This window comes from Pan troglodytes, chromosome 3 (assembly GCF_028858775.2).
Source record: "Pan troglodytes isolate AG18354 chromosome 3, NHGRI_mPanTro3-v2.0_pri, whole genome shotgun sequence".
NCBI classification, from domain to species: Eukaryota; Metazoa; Chordata; class Mammalia; order Primates; family Hominidae; genus Pan; species Pan troglodytes.
The window spans coordinates 156,583,957-156,607,259 of record NC_072401.2 but is presented as its reverse complement, the minus strand read 5'-3'; the positions used below and the strand labels follow the sequence as shown (position 1 = coordinate 156,607,259).

Below are 23,303 nucleotides of genomic sequence, written 5' to 3'. Positions count from 1 at the left end.
AATCCAGGAGACAGGTTGCAGTGAGCCAAGATCATGCTACTGCACCCATGTCTGGGTGACAAAGACAGACTCCATCTCAAAAAAAAAAAAAAAAATTCTAATACTATGGCAGTGGCTATGGTACATAAGCAAGCCTAAACAATATATAAAAATTATTCTCCCTTTTGAGAATGTTTTTCTTGACTATTTTCTCTTAAACTTGAGAATATGAATTTTAAATACATGTAAGCTTCTGTACTATGGTTCTGCAACCATATAAAAAATAATTTTCAGTGAAGAGTTTCACAATTATAATCAAGAAACAATGATAACTCTCAAAAGATCTTTCTCTTTTATTTGATTCTCAGGAAACCACTACTCTTCCAATAAATATTATTTGGGACACAAAGTAATCATCAACTAAAATCTATAGCCGCATTAAAAAATAAACAGGTTTTGGGGGGTGGAGGAGGGGGGAGGCTAACCTAACAGTAAAAAACAGAAAGTAGGAAAACACCATAGTGATATTATGTCTCTTCCTTCACAACGTCAAATATTTAGTTAGCATATCTTTCTATGCTTTTGCAAAGCCTTTCATAATTATCCTTCAAACGTTTTAAAGAAAATTTACTTTTTGAAAAACATGAAATTAAAAAAGAGAATGGTCACAAACATCTTTTAATAATGCTTTTTGTCTTTCATGAGTGATAATGACAAATTTCCAGATTGGTGAGCATAAAGCTGTGTCTACACACGACCCATCTGAAATCCCACTGATTTTACTAACTCCCTATCCCCTGCCCCTCAAAAAGATCATTATGTAGACTTCACCAAAGATGCAGGGACACTCTATAATAAATTGGTTTAATGAACATATCCTGTAACTTATACAAAAAATTTTTATTTCAACTGAGAATTAGTCATTAAAAAAACAATAAATTAATAAAACAGGGTTATGAACACTACAGCAAAACCAAATTTTCCCGCAGGTTAATGCTTAAAAAGCTAAATGTAGGCCAGGTGCGGTGGCTCACGCCTGTAATCCCAGCACTTTGGGAGGCCGAGGCGGGCAGATCACGAGGTCAGGAGATCGAGACCATCCTAGCTAACACAGTGAAACCCTGTCTCTACTAAAAATACAAAAAATTAGCCAAAAAATTAGCCTGGCATGGTGGCACGCGCCTGTAGACCCAGCTAAGCGGGAGGCTGAGGCAGGAGAATCGCCTGAACCTAGGAGGCACAGGTTGCAGTGAGCCAAGATCATGCCACTGCACATAAGCCTAGGCGACAGAGCAAGACTCCATCTCTCAAAAAAAAAAAAAAAAAAAAGAAAAGCTAAATGTAGGAAGATTTTACAGGGCACAAGTTTCAAGAAAGTTATCATGACTTTATAAAATTGAGATAAAATTTATGTTACATACTTACCACTAATGTTGAGTTCAAAATAAATGAATTTTAAAATAATCTACAGTATTTCCTAATTTCATATTATACATCATTTAAAGTATTTTTAAACTTACCCAAATGAAGTAATGTAAACTGGGCTGCCAGTTCCTTTGCATCTTCTAACGTAGTACAGAGTTTGTCTGGCATGAAGTAACTCTGGGATCCATTTGCAATAGCAGGAATAACTATCTTATACACCAAGAGTACTTTCCCATCTTGACTTGTTGTTGAATATAAATAATATTCTGGTGGTGCCCAGTTATTTTTGTTGCAGTAATAATCCAAATGCATTACTGCAGAATTAAAATGATTGGATTTTAAAGAATACATACTAATTGGAGTAAGCTTTGTTCCAGGATAAAAAGGGTAAGTGCATCTTTCAACTTCAGGCGGACTTGGGCTATGCTGACCATTGAGACGAGCAGGAAGAGTTGGCAGCTTGCCTAGAGTTTTTGGGTGGCTCTCTTCTTTGTTAGCAAACACAATCAGATTTTCAGAATTTGGACTAATCTGACCGTTAAGATGCTGTCTCCAAGTGTTTTCTTTATTTACTGGTTTAGCTAGTGTTACCTCAATACTTGCTCCATCAATGCATTTTCCATTCATAACAGACATGGCAGCCACTGCATCTTCTCGGTTGAAAAAGTGAACAAAAGCATAATCTCTAAGTTTCTTTACCCGTTCAACTGCACCAGGCTTAAATTTATTGAATTCTGCTTTAATTGTTTCCTCTGTAGTTGAGATCATTAAATTTCTTACATAAAGAACTTTAACTCTCTGCATGGTTTCCTCATCCACCTCTTTCTCTGGGTCAGCCCAATCTACCTGAATGGTGTGGCCCCATAGTTGGAATGTTCCTGTAAAAAAAAATAATAATTTGAAGAGAATTAAAATAAAGAATAAAAGTTAAAGATGTTCAGTAAAACTGTTTCCCCAGAGAAGCAGAAACTCAACTACACATCAATAAATTTGGTTAAGCATTTGTTTCCTATTCACACAAAAATTTTTACTAAAGTAAATAACTAAAACTTACTATGTAATTTCAGAGTCAATAGAACAAATACACTTCAAAGATAGATCTTTATCAGAAGAATTAAGTGTTGCCCTTTGGATTTTTATTAAACAACAATTAACGGCTCAAAGTGTATATATCCAGTAAAAATATCATAAATAGGACTCATTTTACTGGAACAATTTCTTGTCTTTTAGAATCATGTGATTTATTTTACTTCATTACTCAAACAATTCTTTACTCCTCTTTAAGTGACATTATGTATTTTGATAATATTGATCCCTGATGTACTATCATCTCTCCATATTTGTAATAATGTTAATATTGAAAAACAACCTTTCAGTTTACCTGGAATTAGCTTCCTCCTTGCCATAGCAGCAGCTCTGTGAGATTCATATTCCACAAATGCAAAACCACGATTTTTGGTCTTATCAGTTGCACTTGGATAAACAATGACATCTACAACTCCTTCTGTAACTTTCTTCATTTCATCTAAAATTTCTTCTTTCTTCTTTTCCTTGGGAATAGCTCCAATAAATAATCTACAATTATCCAGGCTTACACACACACCAATAAACTTCCCTGGTCGAATTTCATAATTATTAAGAATTCTGATGGCTAATTGGGCTTCTTCTTTTGTAGTGTACATCACAAAAGCATAACCTCGATTTTCACCACTAAATTCCATCATAAGTCGAAATTCATATATCTTCCCAGCTCTTTCAAATACAGGAACTAACTCATCTTCATACATATCACGAGGTATTTTTCCTACAAAAACTTCACAGCCTCTAGGTGGAGGTGGACCTTCCCAACCTGAACGACAAAAATGAAAAGACACATAAATTCTAATTGGATATTTGTACTCACTATTCAATCATATATTCATTCAACAAATTTGCTGTGCTATGTGCCACTCACAATTCTAGGTATTGGTGATACAACAGTGGACAAAATAAAGCCCCTTCCCTTATGAAGCTAATATTCAATAGAGAAGGGAGATAACAAGTGAGCGGTTAAGTGCTACGAAGAAAATCAAGGTAGTGGTCAGGCAAATCTCTGGGTACGTGAGATTTAAGCAAAGACCTGAATAGAATGAGGGAGTGAGCCATGAGGATTATCTGGGAAAAGGGCATTTGGAAAGAAGAAAAAGCAAGCGCTTTTATGTCAGAGCAACATAGATTATGGAAGCCTGTACAGCTAACATGTACTTGAGAAAGGAAGAAAGTGGTAAGTGCTGCAGCCATTGAGGTAACCAGAAGCCAGATTTTTATTTTAAGTGTGATAAACTGAAGTGTTTCGGGCAAAGGAATTGTACTGACTATTGGTAGAAAAGTCGAACATTCTATTTACATGTTTCCATTTTGTTTTCTAGTTTAAACACCACTCACCTACTCACTGCTGTTTCAAATTCCTCCCCAGATGATCTCCTCTTTAACACCTAGAGTAGCACCCTTTTCCCTACTTTCCTAATCCTGACTTCTTTCTCAACCTAGCCTAGCTTCTTTCTCAACTGCTTCTTAGATGAAGAGCAGGGCTGAAAAAATGTAATGGTAAGACATGAATAACATTTATAATTTAACTCTCCTCAACAGTAAAAAAAAAAAAAAAATGTCTTAAAGCAGTTACAAGGAGAGAGCTATTGTTTGGAATACTTGTGGGGATACACATCTAATCTACATGACGAGGTTAAAGATTAAATTTAAAAGACTGTAAGCAAATCCACACCTGGAGGAGGACCGCCAAATTTCCTTTGTCCATTTTCCTGAACCATGTTGTAACCAGTCTTTTCCATCAAAGCAAGTAATGCTGCTTCATTCTGAGTACCAGTTCGAACTTTACTGCATCCATTTGTTCCATCTATATTTTCTTCATTCATGGTTGCAGTTCCTAAAATAAAGTTTAATAACACTGGTTAAGTTTACAACAGAATACCAAGCATCTATAAGGCATTTCTTTGGGTTGCAGAAAAACAAAGACAGTTGTGGCTGGCATGTTTGATTAGCCTTCACTGTCCTCTGAGGTTCTGTCCCAAAGCTCTTCGCTACAGTGGAAACTTGGAAACTTCTTTCAATGTCACTGACCAATTATGCAGTACCTTTAGAAGGCCTAAGCTATAAGAAAGGGACACAAACAATGAAAAAGAGAAAGCAACAAAGAATGGAAAAACAAAATTAAGTGAAAGAGAAGAAAAAGGAAAGCAAACAGAATAACAACAAAATGTAAGCCATCAACGAATATACCTGCCAATCTACATAGCCCAAAATTTAAATCATTTTATCATCTAAGCCAACTGGATTTTCCTGTGGCTTACATTCAACCAATAAATGACACCCCAACAAACATATTTCCTCTCTTCCAAACTCTCACAACCAGAAACCTGGGTGTTATCCCAGAGCCCTTGATGCACAGCTCATCAGTCACTAAGACTTGAAGATTTTATCAGATATTTATTTCATTTTTTGAGACAAAGTCTCACTTTGTCACCCAGGCTAGAGTGCAGTGGTGTGAAGGTGGCTCCTGCAGCGTTGGCTTCCTGGTCTCAAGTGATTCTCCCACCTCAGTCCCCCAAGTAGCTGGGACTACAGGCACACACCACCATGCCCGGCTAATTTTTGTTTTTATTTTGTGTGTGTGTAGAGACTGGGTTTCACCACGTTGCCCAGGCTGGTCTCAAACTCCTGAGCTCAAGCAATCCACCCACCTAGGCCTCCCAAAGTGCTGGGGTTATAGATGTGAGCCACTGCACCCGGCCCTAAATATTTCTTGAAATCAGTCTATTCCCGTCCATCCCTACAGCCTATTCTCAGACGATTATTTTTTACTTCAATTAGTGCTAGGTTCCTAAATGCTGTTCCAACTTTTAATTTTGTTGCCCTCAAAATCTCCATAATGCTGTCAAGGTGATATAAAATATATATCTGCTTAATTTAAACTTCTATTTCAAATCAAAAATAAGGAAGAAAATGACTAAATTAGTAATCTTAAAATCAGGGAGCTCCTTCTAAAAAATAAGTTTAAAAGCTTCAAAGGTACCTGGGAGTTTGAGGCTGCAGTGAGCCGTGACTGCAAACCACTGCACTCTGGCCTGGGCAACAGGGCAAGATCCTGTCTGAAACAAACAAATCCCTCAAAAAAATACATTAATAGATTTTTTTTACTACATAAAAATACTTTAGAAGGCAAAAAAAAAAATCCACAAAAACTAAGTCAAAAAAATTACACAGAAAAATGATCTGCAATACATCATAAAGAGCTAATTTCCTTAAAATAAAAAGGACAGCATGGTGTTATAAAGTGCAGACTCGGGTTCAAGACTGGCTAAAAAATCTGAATCCTGGTTCTTCCTTTACTAAGCTCTGACTTTGGACAAATTATTTAGCCTCTCAATGCCTATGTTTACCTGTCTATAATAAGTAGATAATAATAGTTTCTACCTCAGGGTAGAAGGATTCAGGGGATTCAAAATAAAGGGTTTAAAATAGGTCTTTGCATATGAGCACTATACATGTATTTCCTATTATTATTACCTAATAAAACAGTAAGAAAAACAAACTGCACAGCAGAGCCTGCAAATTCAAAATGCATTCATTTGTTCAACAAATATTTATTAAGGACCAACTATATTCTATGCACTATTCCTTACATCTGGGATATTATTAGTAAATAAAAGGCCAGAATTTCTCCCTTGCATAGCTTACACTCTAATGGGGAAAAAATAACAGATGATTTTTTTAAAAAGCAAATAATAAGAGGTAAGAATACTTAGGGAAAAAAGGAAAAGGAATAGGGCACATGGGTCAGTGGAAGGTTGACAAGGGAAGAGAACCTGCAAATTTAAACAGGAAAGCTAGTGCAGACTTCACCAAAAAGGTAACCTTCAAGCAAAGAATTAAGGAGCCTACCCATGCAGCTATCTGGGAAGAACATCCCATACAAATGGAGAAACCAAGACAATGGCCTTATATAAAGGTGTACTTGGCATGTACAAGGTATACCTTGTAAGTTAGGTAACTCCTTATAAACTTTAGCTTTTATTCTGAGTTAAATGAGGAGCTACTATAGATTCTGAGCATACGAGTAACAGGTTCTTTCATTTTAAAAGGATCGTCTGGCTGTTACATGGGGAAGTCAGTAGAAGGGCAAAGGTGGAAGCAGTGAGACCACTTATGCCTGTAATCCCAGCACTTTGGGAGGCCGAGGCAGGCAGATCACGAGGTCAGGAGGTTGAGACCATCCTGGCTAACACGGTGAAACCCCGTCTCTAGTAAAAATAGAAAAAATTAGCCAGGCGTGGTGGCGGGTGCCTGTACTCCCAGCTACTCAGCAGGCTGAGGCAGGAGAATGGCATGCACCCGGGAGGCGGAGCTTGCAGTGAGCAGAGATAGCGCCACTGCAGTCCAGCCTGGGCGAAAGAGCGAGAATCCATCTCAAAAAAAAAAAAAAATGATTACTACTAAAATCCAGGCGAGAGATGATGGTGGCATGGGCCAGAGAGGTTAAGGTGGAAGGGATAAGTGGTCTGACTTGAGATATATTTTGAAGTACATCCAATAGAATTTTCTGACATACTGTGAGATAAACAGGCAAGTGAAGGATGACACCACAGTTCTGGCCTAAGCAACAAGGAGAGAGATGAATACTGAGTAGAACTGGTTTTAGGGGTGAGATCAGAGTTCAGTTTTAGGTATTTTAAATTTGAATATCAAATGATCACTCAAATGCTTTTACAAGTCTCTGGCAAGAAATGTTAAGAGGTCAAGAAATGAGACCATAAGAAATGGAATCGACCGTGCTCCTATAAAGTCCAATGCACCATCTGAAAAAGGCAGTGGCTACTAAACTCCAGCAAACTAATAGAAGAGAATCCAGCTTGCCTAGTTATATCAAATTTTCCAATTTTTCAAAATCTCTCAGTATTTAAAAACTGAAAATTAATTTAATTGTCAAACAGCTATGAAAGTGTACAGACCAAACAAAACACCTGCAGGCTTCCTACGGTTCAAACTCTGGGCTGCATGAGGGCAGAGACCACTTTGGCCTTCAACACTTTCTCAAGTACCCACCACAGTCTTTGGCACACAGAAGGTACTCAATAATTATCTGCTGGGAAGCCCACGAGAAAACTCAGGGAAAACTTAAGACTTCATACACTGCTAGCATGTATGCATTACTGAAATTATCCTTTTAGAGGGAAATTTGATAATAGCTATCAAAATCTAAAATACACATATACTTCATAATTACTAAAAATTTAACCTACAGATATAACTGCAAGAGTATACAAAGATATAAGCATAAGAATGTTCAATGAAACACTATATATAGAAATAACAGTCTAGAAAATATCTAGCTCCTCTTCAGTAGAAGACTGCATCAAAAATCAGGATACAACAACACAGGGAATGTTATGAAGCTATTAAAGAATATCATAGATTTGCATGTACTGATATGGAAAAATATTCAAGAAATATGTGAGAAAGAGCAAGTAGAAAATATATTTACTTTCATATCAACTGTATGTTGTTTTACAGATATACAGGTACACATTCATAGATGGCTGTGTAGGAATATAAAAATGTTGAAACAATTTACAAGGAACTTTACTGGTAGTTATCATTGGTGAGTAGGAATAAGGAGTCAAGTAACCCTTACTTCTCACTTTTCTGTGATTATCAAGAGCATGTGCTACTCAATTAAATAAAAAGCCCTTTCAGGGGTTTCCCAGTTCCTTAAAAATAAAATCTGAACTCTTCAGAAAGCCATAAGGATCTCTTCATCATCTCTTCCTCCAGCTTCATTTCTTATGATATGCCAACAACAATGCTGACCTATTTGCAAATTCTCAAATATGCCAGGTGCTCATATATGTTCCTTTACATAGATTGTTCCTATAGTCCTTCTCTACTTTCTCGGCCTTTCCTACTCCTAATATTCTCCAGGAAAACCCTCCCTGACCCTCCCTCTTAACTCTAAATCAAGTATTCCCTTATATGTACTTATATCACAGAATCCATTTCAGCGTGCTGTGACAGTCAATTCCCTCCATCTCTCTCCTGCTACTAGACATTGAAAAGGGTCTAGCCTTTCATTTCTGAATCCAAAGCACCATGCAGACTCCCTGGCATATGATAACTGTTCATTCAATGAATGAGACACGGAAGGAGAGACATCATGATTTAACTAAAAATAATGCAACTGTGTGGGAGAAGACCTGAATTCCAGTTGTTGGTCAGATTTTGGCAAGCACTTTACAACTCTGACCTTTACTTTCCTAATCTATGAAATTCCATTTTACTTCTACATTTAATGATTTGGCATATTAAATACCACATATAATGACACGCACTTTATATACATTATCTCATTTATTATTTATAGTAATCTGTAAATATTTTTCTTTTCCAGTTTAAAAATACATAAAACAAGACTAAGAGAGAAAGTAATAGTGCTATTAAATTGATAAGGTAAATACGGTATTCAAATCAGAAATCTGTTTGCCCAAATGCTGGGCTACTAACCTCTACTTGTACTACTCTAATTTTAGATATTTAAAATTCACATCTCTGAAAAGCTATGTGATTTACTTGAGGTCATATAACTTACAAATAGCAACACAAATACCTGAATCCAGATTTTTTTCACAATTTTTTTTAGATTATAACATCAAATCAATTATTCATACCTTCTCCGAAAAACTATTGCACACTTTTAAAACAACCCAAACATTGTATTAACTTAGATGGAAAAGTCCGGCAACAAAGCTTTTTGGAAAACCCTTAATAAAAGTAATTTCAGATTTATAAGAAACCTTTCAGATTTATCAGAATCCCTGGGACACATTTAAAGCAGTGTGTAGAGGGAATTTTATAGCACTAAATGCCCACAAGAGAAAGCAGGAAAGATCTAAAATTGACACCCTAACATCACAATTAAAAGAACTACAGAAGCAAGAGCAAACACATTCAAAAGCTAGCAGAAGGCAAGAAATAACTAAGATCAGAGCAGAACTGAAGGAGATAGAGACACAAAAAAACCTTCAAAACATCAATGAATCCAGGAGCTGGTTTTTTGAAAAGATCAACAAAATTGATAGACCACTAGCAAGACTAATAAAGAAGAAAAGAGAGAAGAATCAAACGCAATAAAAAATGATAAAGGGGATATCACCATCGATCTCACAGAAATACAAACTACCATCAGAGAATACTATAAACACCTCTACACAGATAAACTAGAAAATCTAGAAGAAATGGATAAATTCCTGGACACATACACCCTCCCAAGACTAAACCAGGAAGAAGTTGAATCCCTCAATAGACCAATAACAGGCTCTGAAATTGAGGCAATAATTAATAGCCTACCAACCAAAAAAAGTCCAGGACCAGATGGATTCAAAGCCGAATTCTACCAGAGGTACAAAGAGGTGCAGGTACCATCTCTTCTGAAACTATTCCAATCAATAGAAAAAGAGGGAGTCCTCTCTAACTCATTTTATGAGGCCAGCATCATCCTGATACCAAAGCCTGGCAGAGACACAACAAAAAAAGAGAATTTTAGACCAATATCCCCGATGAACACGGATGCAAAAATCCTCACTAAAATACTGGCAAACCGAATCCAGCAGCACATCAAAAAGCTTATCCACCATGATCAAGTGGGCTTCATCCCTGGGATGCAAGGCTGGGTCAACATACACAAATCAATAAACGTAACCCATCATATAAACAGAACCAAAGACAAAAACCACATGATTATCTCAATACATGCAGAAAAGGCCTTTGACAAAATTCAACAGCCCTTCATGCTAAAAACTCTCAATAAATTAGGTATTGATGGGACGTATCTCAAAATAATGAGCTATTTATGACAAACCCACAGCCAATACCATACTGAATGGGCGAAAACTGGAAGCATTCCCTTTGAAAACTGGCACAAGACAGGGATGCCCTCTCTTACCACTCCTACTCAACATAGTGTTGGAAGTTCTGGCCAAGGCAATCAGGCAGGAGAAAGAAATAAAGGGTATTCAATTAGGAAAAGAGGAAGTCAAATTGTCCCTGTTTGCAGATGACATGATTGTATATTTGTAAAACCCCATCATCTCAGCCCAAAATCTCCTTAAGCTGATAAGCAACTTCAGCAAAGTCTCAGTATACAAAAGCGATGTGCAAAAATCACAAGCATTCCTTATACACCAATAACAAACAGAGAGCCAAATCATGTGAAGCAATTCACAATTGCTTCAAAGAGAATAAAATACCTAGGAAGCCAACTTACAAGGGATGTGAAGGACCTCTTCAAGGAGAACTATAAACCACTGCTCAATGAAATAAAAGAGGACACAAACAAATGGAAGAACATTCCATGCTCATGGATAGGAAGAATCAATACATGAAAATGACCATACTGCCAAAGGTAATTTATACATTCAATGCCATCCGCATCAAGCTACCAATGACTTTCTTCACAGAATTGGAAAAAACTACTTTAAAGTTCATATGGAACCAAAAAAGAGCCTACATTGCCAAGACAATCCTAAGCAAAAAGAACAAAGCTGGACGCACCACGCTACCTGACTTCAAACTATATAAGGCCACGGTAACCAAAACAGCATGGTACTGGTACCAAAACAGAGATATAGACCAATGGAACAGAACAGAGCCCTCAGAAATAATACCACACATCTACAACCATCTGATCTTTGACAAACCTGACAAAAACAATAAATGGGGAAAGGATTCCCCATTTAGTAAATGGTGCTGGGAAAACTGGCTAGCCATATGGAGAAAGCTGAAACTGGATCCCTTCCTTACACCTTATACAAAAATTAATTCGAGATGGATTAAAGACTTAAATGTTAGACCTAAAACCATAAAAACCCTAGAAGAAAACCTAGGCAATACCATTGAGGACACAGGCATGGGCAAGGACTTCATGACTAAAACACCAAAAGCAATGGCAACAAAAGCCAAAACTGACAAATGGGATCTAATTAAACTAAAGAGCTTCTGCACAGCAAAAGAAACTACCATCAGAGTGAACAGGCAACCTACAGAATGGGAGAAAATTTTTACAATCTAACCATCTGACAAAGGGCTAATATCCAGAATCTCCAAAGAACTTAAACAGATTTACAAGAAAAAAAATCAAACAACCCCATCAAAAAGTAGGCGAAGGACATGAACAGACATTTCTCAAAAGAAGACATTTATGCAGCCAACAGACACATGAAAAAATGCTCACCATCACTGGCCATCAGAGAAATGCAAATCAAAACCACAATGAGATACCATCTCATACCAGTTAGAATGGTGACTATTAATAAGTCAGGAAACAACAGGTGCTGGAGAGGATGTGGAGAAATAGGAACACTTTTACACTGTTGGTGGGACTGTAAACTAGTTCAACCATTGTGGAAGACAGTGTGGTGATTCCTCAAGGATCTAGAACTAGAAATACCATTTGACCCAGCCATCCCATTACTGGGTCTATACCCAAAGGATTATAAATCATGCTGCTATAAAGACACATGCACATGTATGTTTACTGTGGCACTATTCACAATAGCAAAGACTTCACACCAACCCAAATGTCCATCAATGATAGACTGGATTAAGAAAATGTGGCACATATACACCATGGAATACTGTGCAGCCATAAAAAAGGGTGAGTTCATGTCCTTTGTAGGGATATGGATGAAGCTGGAAACCATCATTCTCAGCAAACTATCGCCAAGGACAGAAAACCAAACACTGCATGTTCTCACTCATAGGTGGGAACTGAACAATGAGAATACTTGGACACAGGGTGGGGAACATCACACATCGGGGCCTGTCATGGGGTGAATACTTGGATACAGGGTGGGGAACATCACACATCGGGGCCTGTCATGGGGTGGGGGGAGGGGGGAGGGATAGCATTAGGAGATATACCTAATGTAAATGACGAGTTAATGGGTGCAGCATGGCATATGTATACATATGTAACAAACCTGCACATTGTACCCTAGAACTTAAAGTATTAAAAAAAAATTGTCCTCAGATAGAAGACATATCAGATATTAAACTGGTAAGAACACATACTATACTTGATCTTGGCCAAATGGCCGAGAAGAGTAGAAACTCACTTATTAAAAAATAATAAAGTTATATTATAAAGATCTATCTCCAGAGAAGGAAAAAAAGCTATTCAGCTTTCCCTCAATTCCTCCTTTCTTATTTATTTCAATATAAGTACTATCTCATTTGTATTGTTTTTAGGTTCTTATAATTTACTAACCTCACACAGTTATTATTTTTGTTTTCCAAGAAGGAGTCTCACTCTGTCACCCAGGCTGGAGTGCAATGGCGCAATCTTGGCTCACTGCAACCTCCACCCCCCAGGTTCAAGTGATTCTCCTTCCTCAGCCTCCCAAGTAGCTGGGACTACAGGCATGTGCCATCATGCCTGGCTAATTTTTCTATTTTTAGTAGAGGTGGGGTTTCACTATGTTGGCCAGGCTTGTCTTGAACTCCTGACCTCGTGATCCACCCGCCTCAGCATCCCAAAGTGCTGGGATTAAAGGCGCGAGCCGTCACACCCAGCCTACTGTTTTGTTTTTTTTAACCGAAGATTTAAGATGACTATCCTCACACATTTATTAAACAGCAGAAAGAGAAAGTAGACAATAATTTTTATCAAGGGAAAAGTCTTATGTCTGTATTATCAGCTTTGTATCTTACACTATACTTCATGGACAGATTTATGTGACACCAAATGCAATAAATAAAACAATGTAATATTAATAGATTCAGATAAAAGAAATGTTATTTTTTGTAATCAGAACCATTAATAAGATAAAGACTGGCCAGGTACGGTGGCTCACACCTGTAATCCCAGCACTTTGGGAGAATGAGGCAGGTGGATTGCCTGAGGTCAGGAGTTCAAGACCAGTCTGGCCAACATGGTGAAACACCATCTCTACTAAAAATACAAAAAAATTAGCCAGGCATGGTGGCATGCGCCTGTAATCCCAGCTACTCAGGAAGCTGAAGCTGGGGAATTGCTTGAACCTAGGAGGTGGAGGTTGCAGTGAGCTGAGATTGTGCCACTGCATTCCAGCCTGGGGGAGAGAACAAGGCTCCATCTCAAAAAAAAGAAGATAAGGATGGAGTGAGCAACCAACTTTCAGTCTTTTGTCTTTTAAAAAATTCAACATTTTTCTATCACCATTCCTTTAAAATTAAGAGCATTTTAAGTGATATAACCACCTTTCTCAACTTAACACTGTTTGACTCTAGGTTTTGCCATTAAACCATCGCTGAATATTTTGTAGTAATATTACAATCGCAAGTGGACCTTAGATGACCTCCAATACTGTAGACAAGAAAACCAAAAGCAAATATGGTGAAGAGTCCTGCTTAAAGTCACAAAATTAGTAATCGAAAAGACCAAGGGCCCAAACCATGGAGCCTCAGAAATTCATAGCTCTGAACTCTCTTCCATAATTTAGTCCAGAGAGTCTTCAATGGCCTCGACATCCCACAGGACATCACACTGGCCCACTACACTAAAGATCATGTTGATAAAATGTGAATAGGGAATTGTGACATTTATATTTTTTAAACATGCTACAGGAAAAACAGTGAGAGAAAAAACAAGAATCTAGTTAAGGCTGTTGCAAAAGTTTTTGCCATTAAAAGTAATGGCAAAAACTGTTATTACTTTTGCACCAATCTTAATATGGTACCTTACATATGCTACTTACTGGTTATAGAAGTAATAAATATGCTCCTGTTTTATCCAAAATGTAGAATTTAACTTAATAAACAAGACTTTTTTTTTTTTTAACTACAATTCACAGCTAGCTCCAAATGGCTGATTTCTGCAATCCAACCCATCTCTACAATTACGTTACAGACCTATTTTTTGGGTTAATTCATGTCTCTAAAGTTCTATTTTTAAAGAGATTATTTAGGTTCTTACAATGAAATAACACACATTAAAGGCTCCTTTTACTAGATAATGACTAGAAACATATGCTAGACTTTGTACATCTCAAGAAATCTCAATCAAAATATTATGAAAGCTTGAAATTACAGAAGTAAAAGACACACTGAAGCGTCACCAATCCTATATTCTCTTTAGAAAAAAAAGCATTATCTCAAAGCCTCCAAAACAAAATATATGCACATGTATAATTCACAAGAAAGTTCAAAATTACCTAACTTTAACATATTAATTTAACAAAAGTATATTTCTAAAAGAGGCAAAATTCAAGAATAGCCAGAGAAATATAATCAAATCTAAAACAAGCATACAATACATTCATTCTAAAATACTCCAGAATCAACCTGTTACCTAAATATCCAAGAAAGCACATCTGTCCTATACATTAGAGCAAAACTGACATACCAATTGAGGCTTCCAGACTTAATTTGTCCTCTGCCACTTTCAGGTGTGGAGTCACACTACAAAGCGTTCTAAAAACTTGTTTCCTTACCCTGCTGACCCAAGTAATCCAAGTAAGAGAAGGAGGGATCCTGAGTAGGAGAATGTCAAAAATGGTTTTGCAGACAAAGTGGGAATGAGAAATTAAAAGTTGTGCCATATTTAACTCTAGCTTTCAGATATGTATTTTTTTCCCTAAACTGTAGACTTTCAAAGATTCCTCTCTAGCTCACTTTCAAAAGAAAAAATAGAAGAAAGGAAAAAACCTAAGGTATGAAGCAAAAGGCCAAGACAGGATAGCAAATCACAAGCTATTCAAGTAACAATCTGAATCAAGCCTTTAAGTGCTAACTATATCTCCTTTAATTTTAAACTTCTTAATAATTATCAAAAATATGTATTTTCAAATTTGTACTGCCATTCAAAAATAGAAAGTATATTAATGAAAAAAGAAAAGCACAATTTAAGCAAAACATTAATGAAAATTATCTAAAGGAACTGTGTCAGCTGTATTAAAACTACTTCAATTGAAACTTCATCTTCCAAGTTACTGTAAAAATTTAGAAAGCTGTGAAAGAGAACATTATATAATCTTACTGTGGGTTTTAAAAACTCAATGTAATAATGAAAAAAATTAAGAATGTCAAAACGTGCCTTTATAGGGGCACATTAAATCTTTATGACATTTCTTGAATTACATGGTACTAAACTCCTGATTTGTTAGTACTGTTGTCATTGAGTATGGTACATGGAAACCATGGTTGCCAGGTCAATGGTGGTTTTCGGTTTGTTTTTAAGCAGCAATTCATTTTAGTGACAGACTGCACTACAGCCACTACACTTCTCATTCTTGGAAAACGAGAAGAGTTCATCAAAAGTGTGTGGACATGGAAGTCTAAAATTATTTCGAAATAAGTGTACAGATGGATCAGTTCAATTCCATTTTAAGTTGTTTTTATTAAAGAATGAGAACACATTTTATTGCTAGAAGTTAAATATATAATGGATAAAAAGTTTTAATATTGTTTAAATTTTGAATGACTTAAAAATTGAACTATTTAAAAAAACTGTAACTAATACTTTTAAAAAATACTGCTTTGAACACAAAGGTGTATATGCTGTTTGAATTCAGGATAAAGATATCTACATATTCTTGTCCAAATTAAGTATACCATTCCTTACACAAGGTCCTTCATAATCTGTTATTTTAAATCTGTTACCAATTTGAACATAGAGATCACATTTTCTTGCCTCATCAATCATCGGGTAGTAAAATGAGAAATAATATTCGGCATTAATGTGCAAATCTAGACAATTTTTACAGCAATTACTTGATTTGTAGTCACAAACTCTACTTAAACTGACATGTCTTCCTTCTCCTAACAATAAAATAACACCATTAAACCTGAGACTTAATTTCAGTCCATAAACTGGGTTTGTTCTCATTATTAATAATTCTTGTTTCATAATATATCCAGTAATGCATATATTTTAAGTGTTGATATGTATTATATTTGGCAATAATATTCAAGTACATTACTCCAACCTCTTAAGTGAAAATCAGCAATCAAAGCAGTGCCTTAAGCAGAAAGCATTAATATTTAGTGATTGCAGGCAGCACTGTCATCTTTATGTCTATAAAGATGCAAACAAATTTTATTAACAATGCAAACAGATGCAGACAGATGCAAACAAAGTTTAAAGTAGAATGTTTTAAATGTGTGCCCTGAAAACAAGTCTATTATTAGACCCCCATAAGGAGATTCAATTCTGAAAAGATCCAAATGGAAGTCTGTCAAACTGTATATGCATCGTGGTGATTCTTGAAACGAAAATATCTTCCCATTATTTAAGCAAAATTCTACCGACCCTTGAACATGTCCTTTATATGTTATTCTCCTTATACACGCAACATATCCTGCTTCCTGGTTATAACGCCATTCTCAAACACAAAATCAGGCCAATTTTTAAGAGAAGCCAAGACTTAAAAAGCTCGGCGGCGATGGCTCACGCCTGTAATCCCAGCACTTGGGGAGGCCGAGGCGGGTGGATCATGAGGTCCAGAGATCGAGACCATCCTGGCCAACATGGTGAAACCCTGTCTCTACTAAGAATACAAAAATCAGCTGTGCGTGGTGGCGCGCGCCTGTAGTCCCAGCTACTCCCGAGAGTTTGAGGCAGGAGAATCGCTTGAACCCGGTAGGCGGAAGTTGCAGTCAGCCGAGATCCTGCCACTGCTCTCCCGCCTGGGCGACAGAGCGAGACTCTGTCTCAAAACAAAACAAAACAAAAAAATTCCTTATGATATTTCCTCTTTGATATTTGCCTATATTAGGATTACCACATAACATAAAGGTTACGGGGAATTTATCAAGAATGTAAAGACAGTTAAAGCTTAAAGAACTTAAATATTACCTAAGCTAAATTTACATAGGAGAAAACTGGTGCCCAAATAAATCAAGCAGCTTCGCAATATCTCAGAATATCAACGCCAGGATTAAATCCCGCTGGTTCTGTGGTTTTTCCAGTAGCTCCAAAGAAACATTTTTAAATTAGGGGTTTAAAAACTACCAGATGTTAGGAAACAAAGGCGGTGCCACGACGTGTGCTGCCGTCCGTGTGTCGGGGGAGACGCGAGCTACCTTCCCTGTGCACCCGCGGCCTCCCACTGCCCACAGCCCAGCACACACGAGGTACTCGGGGAAGAAACAGGGAGACAAAGGCAGAGTAAAGTTCGAGGCTCAGTCCCGGCTAGAACTCCACGCAAACGACGAGGAGCCCGCTAAAGCTCACCCAGCCTGAATTCAATTCTGAAACCAGACTGCTGAATCTCACCCAGACGGCGTCCAAAGCCTCCAGGGGACGCGCGGACCCTACAACGGCCAGGCGGCGGCCCGGGCCTGCAGCGGTCGTTGGTCGTCGGCGTAAGCGTGTCAGGAAAATAACACGAAATGCAGCACAGGTGGGAAGCGGCCGGAAGGCAGCGGGGGAGAGCGGAAATAAAGCAGAGAGCGCAGGGCGCCGCGGGGCGGAAGAAGCCGCCAGACGCCCTAAAGAGACTGGCCGCTGGGCCCTCACGATGCAGCGCCTGGGTGACGGCGAGGGCGCCTTCTGGCCGGATGCTGCCGGGGCGGGAAGCACCGTCTCGGACACTTGCCCTCCCACTGCTCGACGGGGCTGGGGAAGGACGAGGGTGAACCCCGCAGCCACCGCCGCCAGCCCCCACTGTGTATTCGGCGTGAGAGTGAGCCGGGCACTATCCAGCCGTTAGCAGTGGTCTGGTAGTGACCCCGTTTCCCCTTTCCCCTCCTCACCCCTTCGGGTCTTCAAATGTTGGTCCTAAATCCCGGGGCCCAACGACCAAAAACCGCCGCCACCGTTTAGGGGACCAGTCGGTCAGAGCGAGGGGGGGGGTCGCCGCAGGGGGAGGGTAGCCCACCGGGACCGCTCGCGCTGGTCCTCGTGTCTCCACTCGTTTCCCAGCGCGCCGCGCGCGCGGTGGCCTAAGCCGCCCCACGAGGAGTGGTGCCTCATCCAATCAGGGATTAGCTTCGGGGCGGGGCGAGGAGGAGAGAGTGGGGCTAAAGTTCAAATGAGGCTCTTGGGCTAGTCAAAGTGCTTGGAGTGACAGGCATTTCGAGCAATTGGGGTGAAGAGAGCGATTTTTAGGGTGTGGGTGGGCACGGAATAATAAATGAAGGTCCTAGGTGCATTGTTTAGGTGTTTGAAGACAAGGGCTGCAGTGTGAAATTCCGCACTTAAGGGAAAACATAGATGCATCGTAATGGTTCTTTTTCTTGTTTGATGTAGTTTTCTTGTAAACTGCTAGTTTGACGCAAAACAACCACTGCTAGTTTGGCGCAAAACAACCACATATATCCGGTGGACCTTTGAAATTAAGGGCTAGGGGGAGGTGGGTTATAAAGCTAAAAGATGGATTTGCAAATAGGACTAGAAGTATAAAGTATAAGTGGTTTAAATGACTAAGAAAATGGGTTAAATGAGGAGAACTAGCGGTAGGCCTGACGCTACCACTAATCAGCTTACAGAGACATTTGGCAGAGGCGAGCTGCCGAACTGGGTTCTATGCTCTTGTAAAACCAACTTTCACAGATAGGGTTGTTTGGCATTCGGTATGCGTAACTTCAGTTTTGCTTCCTTTGAAGACAGCTCGAGATTAAATGCAGACAAGGAAAGAAAAAACCACCTTTAGGAACCAACTATTTATCTATAGATAATATTAGTTTCATGGAATATTAGACAATAAAGAACCTAGCTCATGTTGATTCTCTAATTAACAAGGAACTTCATGCCCAGAATATTCACCGAGTAACACAGATCTCCTTATTCCCAACCTCAAGGTGATTTCTTCCACATTAACTCCTAATGTATTTTCTCCATATATTCAAGGAACTAATGAATGTCTACCAATTTAAATTTTGTTAAAGTATATTTTTAATTTTTAAATATACTACAACAGTGAGGAATTAGCAGGGACTTTGGAGCCAGACAGACCCTGTTTAAAGTGGGGATTGTGAGAATAAAATAATATATGATATTACCAAATATTGAGCCAGATGCCAGAAACAATCCTAAGGACTTTTCATATTTTCATTTAATTCTCACAGTAACTTTGGTAAAGTTACTAGCCCTACTTTGCAGACGGGGAAACAGATGCAGAAACCTTAAGTAGTTTGGGCAAAGTCATATAGCAAGTAAGTGGCTCCAGTTTGAAACCTACAGACATAATTGCTATACTATACTGTCTCAAAATACGTCCAGAAACAAGTAGAAAACTTGGCATAGTACTTGATGCACACTGGAAGCTCAACAAATATTTTTTGTAAGCCGTCTGCCCTTTAGTCAATGAATACAAGTGTCATTTTATATAAGATGTATGCATTCAAAATAAAGCAACTAGAAAACCTAGACTGATAGACCTGGTTGGCTTTGTTTGACATGTCACCAATTCTGTACCTCGGGAACTGTGATTGTTATATTGATTACTATTTTTTGCTGCTCTTTTATTTCTCCAGAAAAAGATTCTCCTCATTCTTCATTTTCATGTCGGTACCTTCTCAATTCCTAGTAATTAATTCTAAATACGTGTGTTTAAGGTTAAACTATCTGAAATGAGGTTAGGCATATTAGTGGCAATTTAAAACAAGTAATTTCTAGGAATGGCCGTAAGATCCTTAAGGAGTCACTAGGTGGAGATGTTGTGAGGTACAAAGATTGTTCTTGGAAATAGCCTGGAATGTTGTTGAACATTGCTGGTTTTCTTGTTTCCCTTTTTGTCTTTTTTCTCCCCAAGTATAAAGAAAACCAAATAGACAAGGGCTTCTCAACAGGCATTACAGTCAGACCACAGAACCTTGCCATAGATGAGACAGTGTTGTTTAAAGACCCTTCCCATACTTAACATTGTATGTCATTTTGGTTAGATTTTGTCTAAGTTTTTATTATCCAAAAGTTTATTAATAGGTATACTTTTCAAATGCTATAAAAACTATTTTCTGCATGTACAATTAAAGAAATTACCTTTAACTTTATTTCTCAAGGCTCCCAGAGAAAGAGATCCAAATCACTTTTATCAGCTAGAATTCTTCAGTAACAGATTCCAAATTGGATTTGTTTTAAGATTATTTGAGCTTATGGGAAAAGGTGACCCAAATGAGTAAGAAGGAAGACGATAAGCAATGTAAAGGTGTTTGTGACTAAAAAGAAGTGTCGAAAGATACTTGGCATACAAGGGAGAAAATAGAAGGGGATCTCTGCAAACACCAGAAAGAGAAATAATAGTGACTGTGTGACATGGGAAGTAAAAGTTATCAATAAAAAATTGGAAGGAGCCGGGTGTGGTGGCACACACCTGTAGTCCTAACTACTCTGAGTTAGGCTGAGACAAGAGGATCACTTAAGCCCAGGAGTTTGAGGCTGCAGTGAGCTGTGACCGTGCCACAGCACTCCAGCCTGGATGATAGAGCGAAACCCTGTCTGAAAAAAAAAAAAAAAAGGAAGAGATGCAAAATTCAAGTGGTTAAAAATAGTCTGAATACATGTATTTTCCCCATATAAAATGCAAGCTTTTATATCACTTAGAAGTTAAAATGCAAGTTTTTATATCACTTAGAAGTTATTTTCATATACGTTCTGCAAAATACACCCCCTGACAAAGGAAAGAGAAGCAATGGGAAATCTTTAAAATGTTTAACATCCAACTTAGTCCTCTGTTCCATATAAATGAGCCTGTGCAGTGGTCTGGTTTATTTTCCATGTGTGGGAGCTTCTTCAGCTTCCTTTATCACTGTGGCAGTGATATGACACAGATCCACCAAAAACATGGCAGCTACTTGCATGTTTATAGAATTAATGATCTACAGCACATCGCTCAGGAACAAGGAACTCTTTAATGTGGTGAATCTTCAATTGAAATGTCATCTCAAACCTGTTTTGGAAGTGTGGATTTGGGGTTTTGTTTTATTTTATGTGTGTAGTAAGTATGTTTATTCTAATTCACTGACCCTTACTTTCTTATCCTGGTTTAATGCATTCTGCCTGACAGATGAATTTGAACTTTTCATTATACTGGAAGGTGAGCATCAGCACCAAGATGACTATATGTGGCGGGAGAGGCACGTTAATATTGCTTTTTTCCAGTTATGGTGATGAGCCATATTTACATCCTATCAGTGTACCCCCTATGATTAACAACCTCACTTCCCAAGGCAGCAAATCAGAACCTGAGATCTTCTTCACATGTAGCTAATGGCCTATATATGGACCAAACCCATGACCAAGGCCTCAGTTGACATAGGGGCAAACTAAAGGAAGTACTCATAAAGCTAACCTTTTTCAGATTAGTATAAGTTGTTAGTTAACATCAGGATCCACTTATCTAATTATTAAAAATAAATACATAAATAAACCACAATAATAGAAATAGGTGATGTGAAAGGAAATACACATTTTTCTCTGAGAGATCTAGGATTAACTCACAACATAAGAAACTAATATATGTAATAAAAAAATAAGTTTCTGGTAATGAAGACTGATTAACTTTGGTTGAGAGAGAATGTGATTAAATCTTTCCTATCTTATCTCACTGGATAAGTTTGGTAGTGTGCTTCCCTGGGTAACAAGTTACAATGAAAACTAGAGCTGTAAGACACCTTAGCAACCATTTGGCTGGGAAAGCTGAAATTAACTTGCCCCAAGTCAAAGAGCCAGTTAGCAGCTATACTGGATCTCCAACTCCTCTCTTCTAACTTTCATTCTGATACTCTGGTTCTCCCAGAAACTTTTAAATTGCATTTTAAGTTTTTTTAAGCCATCATAAATATATTCCATGAAGAAAATTATTTTGGTTGAGGACAACAGGGCCAGCATTGGTTCAGGCACTTCAGTACACCTGGCCATGAAGGATGTGTGAGGCAAAGCACTTTCTTAGGCATGACATTTCTCTCTTAGCACTCCATGGATGGCATCTTCCCTAGATGATTCCAGCTGTGACAGTCCAACTCTGTCATTTGTCACTGCAGAGGAAGCAGAGAGAGACTCCCGTTTGGTGCCCAAGAGGGCACTTTGCTTGCATTTCTGAAATGCAGGAAATAAGGACAGTCCATGGAACTCGAAGGGGAAAGAGGAATGCCATTATGACCCATAATGCAGTCTGGGTTCTAAACTAAGCATCAGATCTTTCTAATGAGTCACTGTATCTCTCTTAATTTGCATTGATCAGCTTGTATCCACAGTCACTTGGGCATCCCTGAAATCACGGGCTTTTTATGTTTTGCCACCTTTTACGTATTCCATTCCAATTCTGATTCTTAATAAATTAGATACATTTCTTTCAACCTGTGTCTTAACAACACTGAATTACTAAACCCTTCTGATGAGAAAAAAGAAAAAAGGCCAAAAAGCAGTCTTGTTCTGCTGTCAGAATAATTAATTCAAATGTAAACTTTTGAAACATCTACAATCTGTAATTCTGGTTTTCACCTGAGTCCTGTGGCCCTATGTATGTTTGGCAGGCTAACCAGACTGAGTTAGAACTTCCTCTCTGATGCAGTCCAGTAGCTCTGTGTAACCCAAATAGAGGTCTTTAGTTCTATTAATAAATGTTATTCTATGAGATAGAATAACTCTGTAGTATGTGTTTAGTGGGGTAAAGATTGGGTGAGTAGTTTATAGGTCAATTAGTTGGAGGTTCAAGGGGTAAGAAGGGAGTGATCAGTGGAATGACTAAGATGTAAATTCAGAATGGGTGTTCAGAAGATTGATTCAGAAGATCAAATGAAGATCAAATGAATGAAATGAAGCAAGAGGAGAAGTTTAGAGAAAAAAGCATGAAAAAAACGAACAGAGCCTCCAAGAAATATGTACTATGTGAAAAGACCAAATCTATGTCTGATTGGTGTACCTGAAAGTGACA

At 38.0% G+C, this 23,303-nt stretch overlaps 1 protein-coding gene and 1 pseudogene across 12 annotated transcripts in view; both read right to left on the bottom strand.

Moving 5' to 3' along the window:
* RBM46 (RNA binding motif protein 46) overlaps window positions 1-18,430 on the bottom strand; it is a 46,153-nt gene extending 27,723 nt beyond the window's left edge. Inside the window, exons 1-4 of one of the 12 annotated variants that reach the window (XM_063809939.1) lie at window positions 18,309-18,430; window positions 4,166-4,327; window positions 2,786-3,253; window positions 1,500-2,282 (exon numbers count right to left, since the gene is read on the bottom strand). In XM_063809939.1, coding sequence (XP_063666009.1) covers window positions 1,500-2,282; window positions 2,786-3,253; window positions 4,166-4,316 — 1,402 coding nt within the window. In that variant the 5' untranslated portion in view covers window positions 4,317-4,327; window positions 18,309-18,430. Of the gene's footprint in view, window positions 1-1,499; window positions 2,283-2,785; window positions 3,254-4,165; window positions 4,328-17,704 lie in introns of all 12 variants that reach the window. The other 11 variants (XM_009448449.5, XM_009448450.5, XM_063809941.1 and 8 more) reach the window with 11 other exon arrangements.
* LOC112209153 (U2 spliceosomal RNA) lies at window positions 12,350-12,557 on the bottom strand (annotated as a pseudogene).
* Window positions 18,431-23,303: the final 4,873 nt, after the last annotated feature.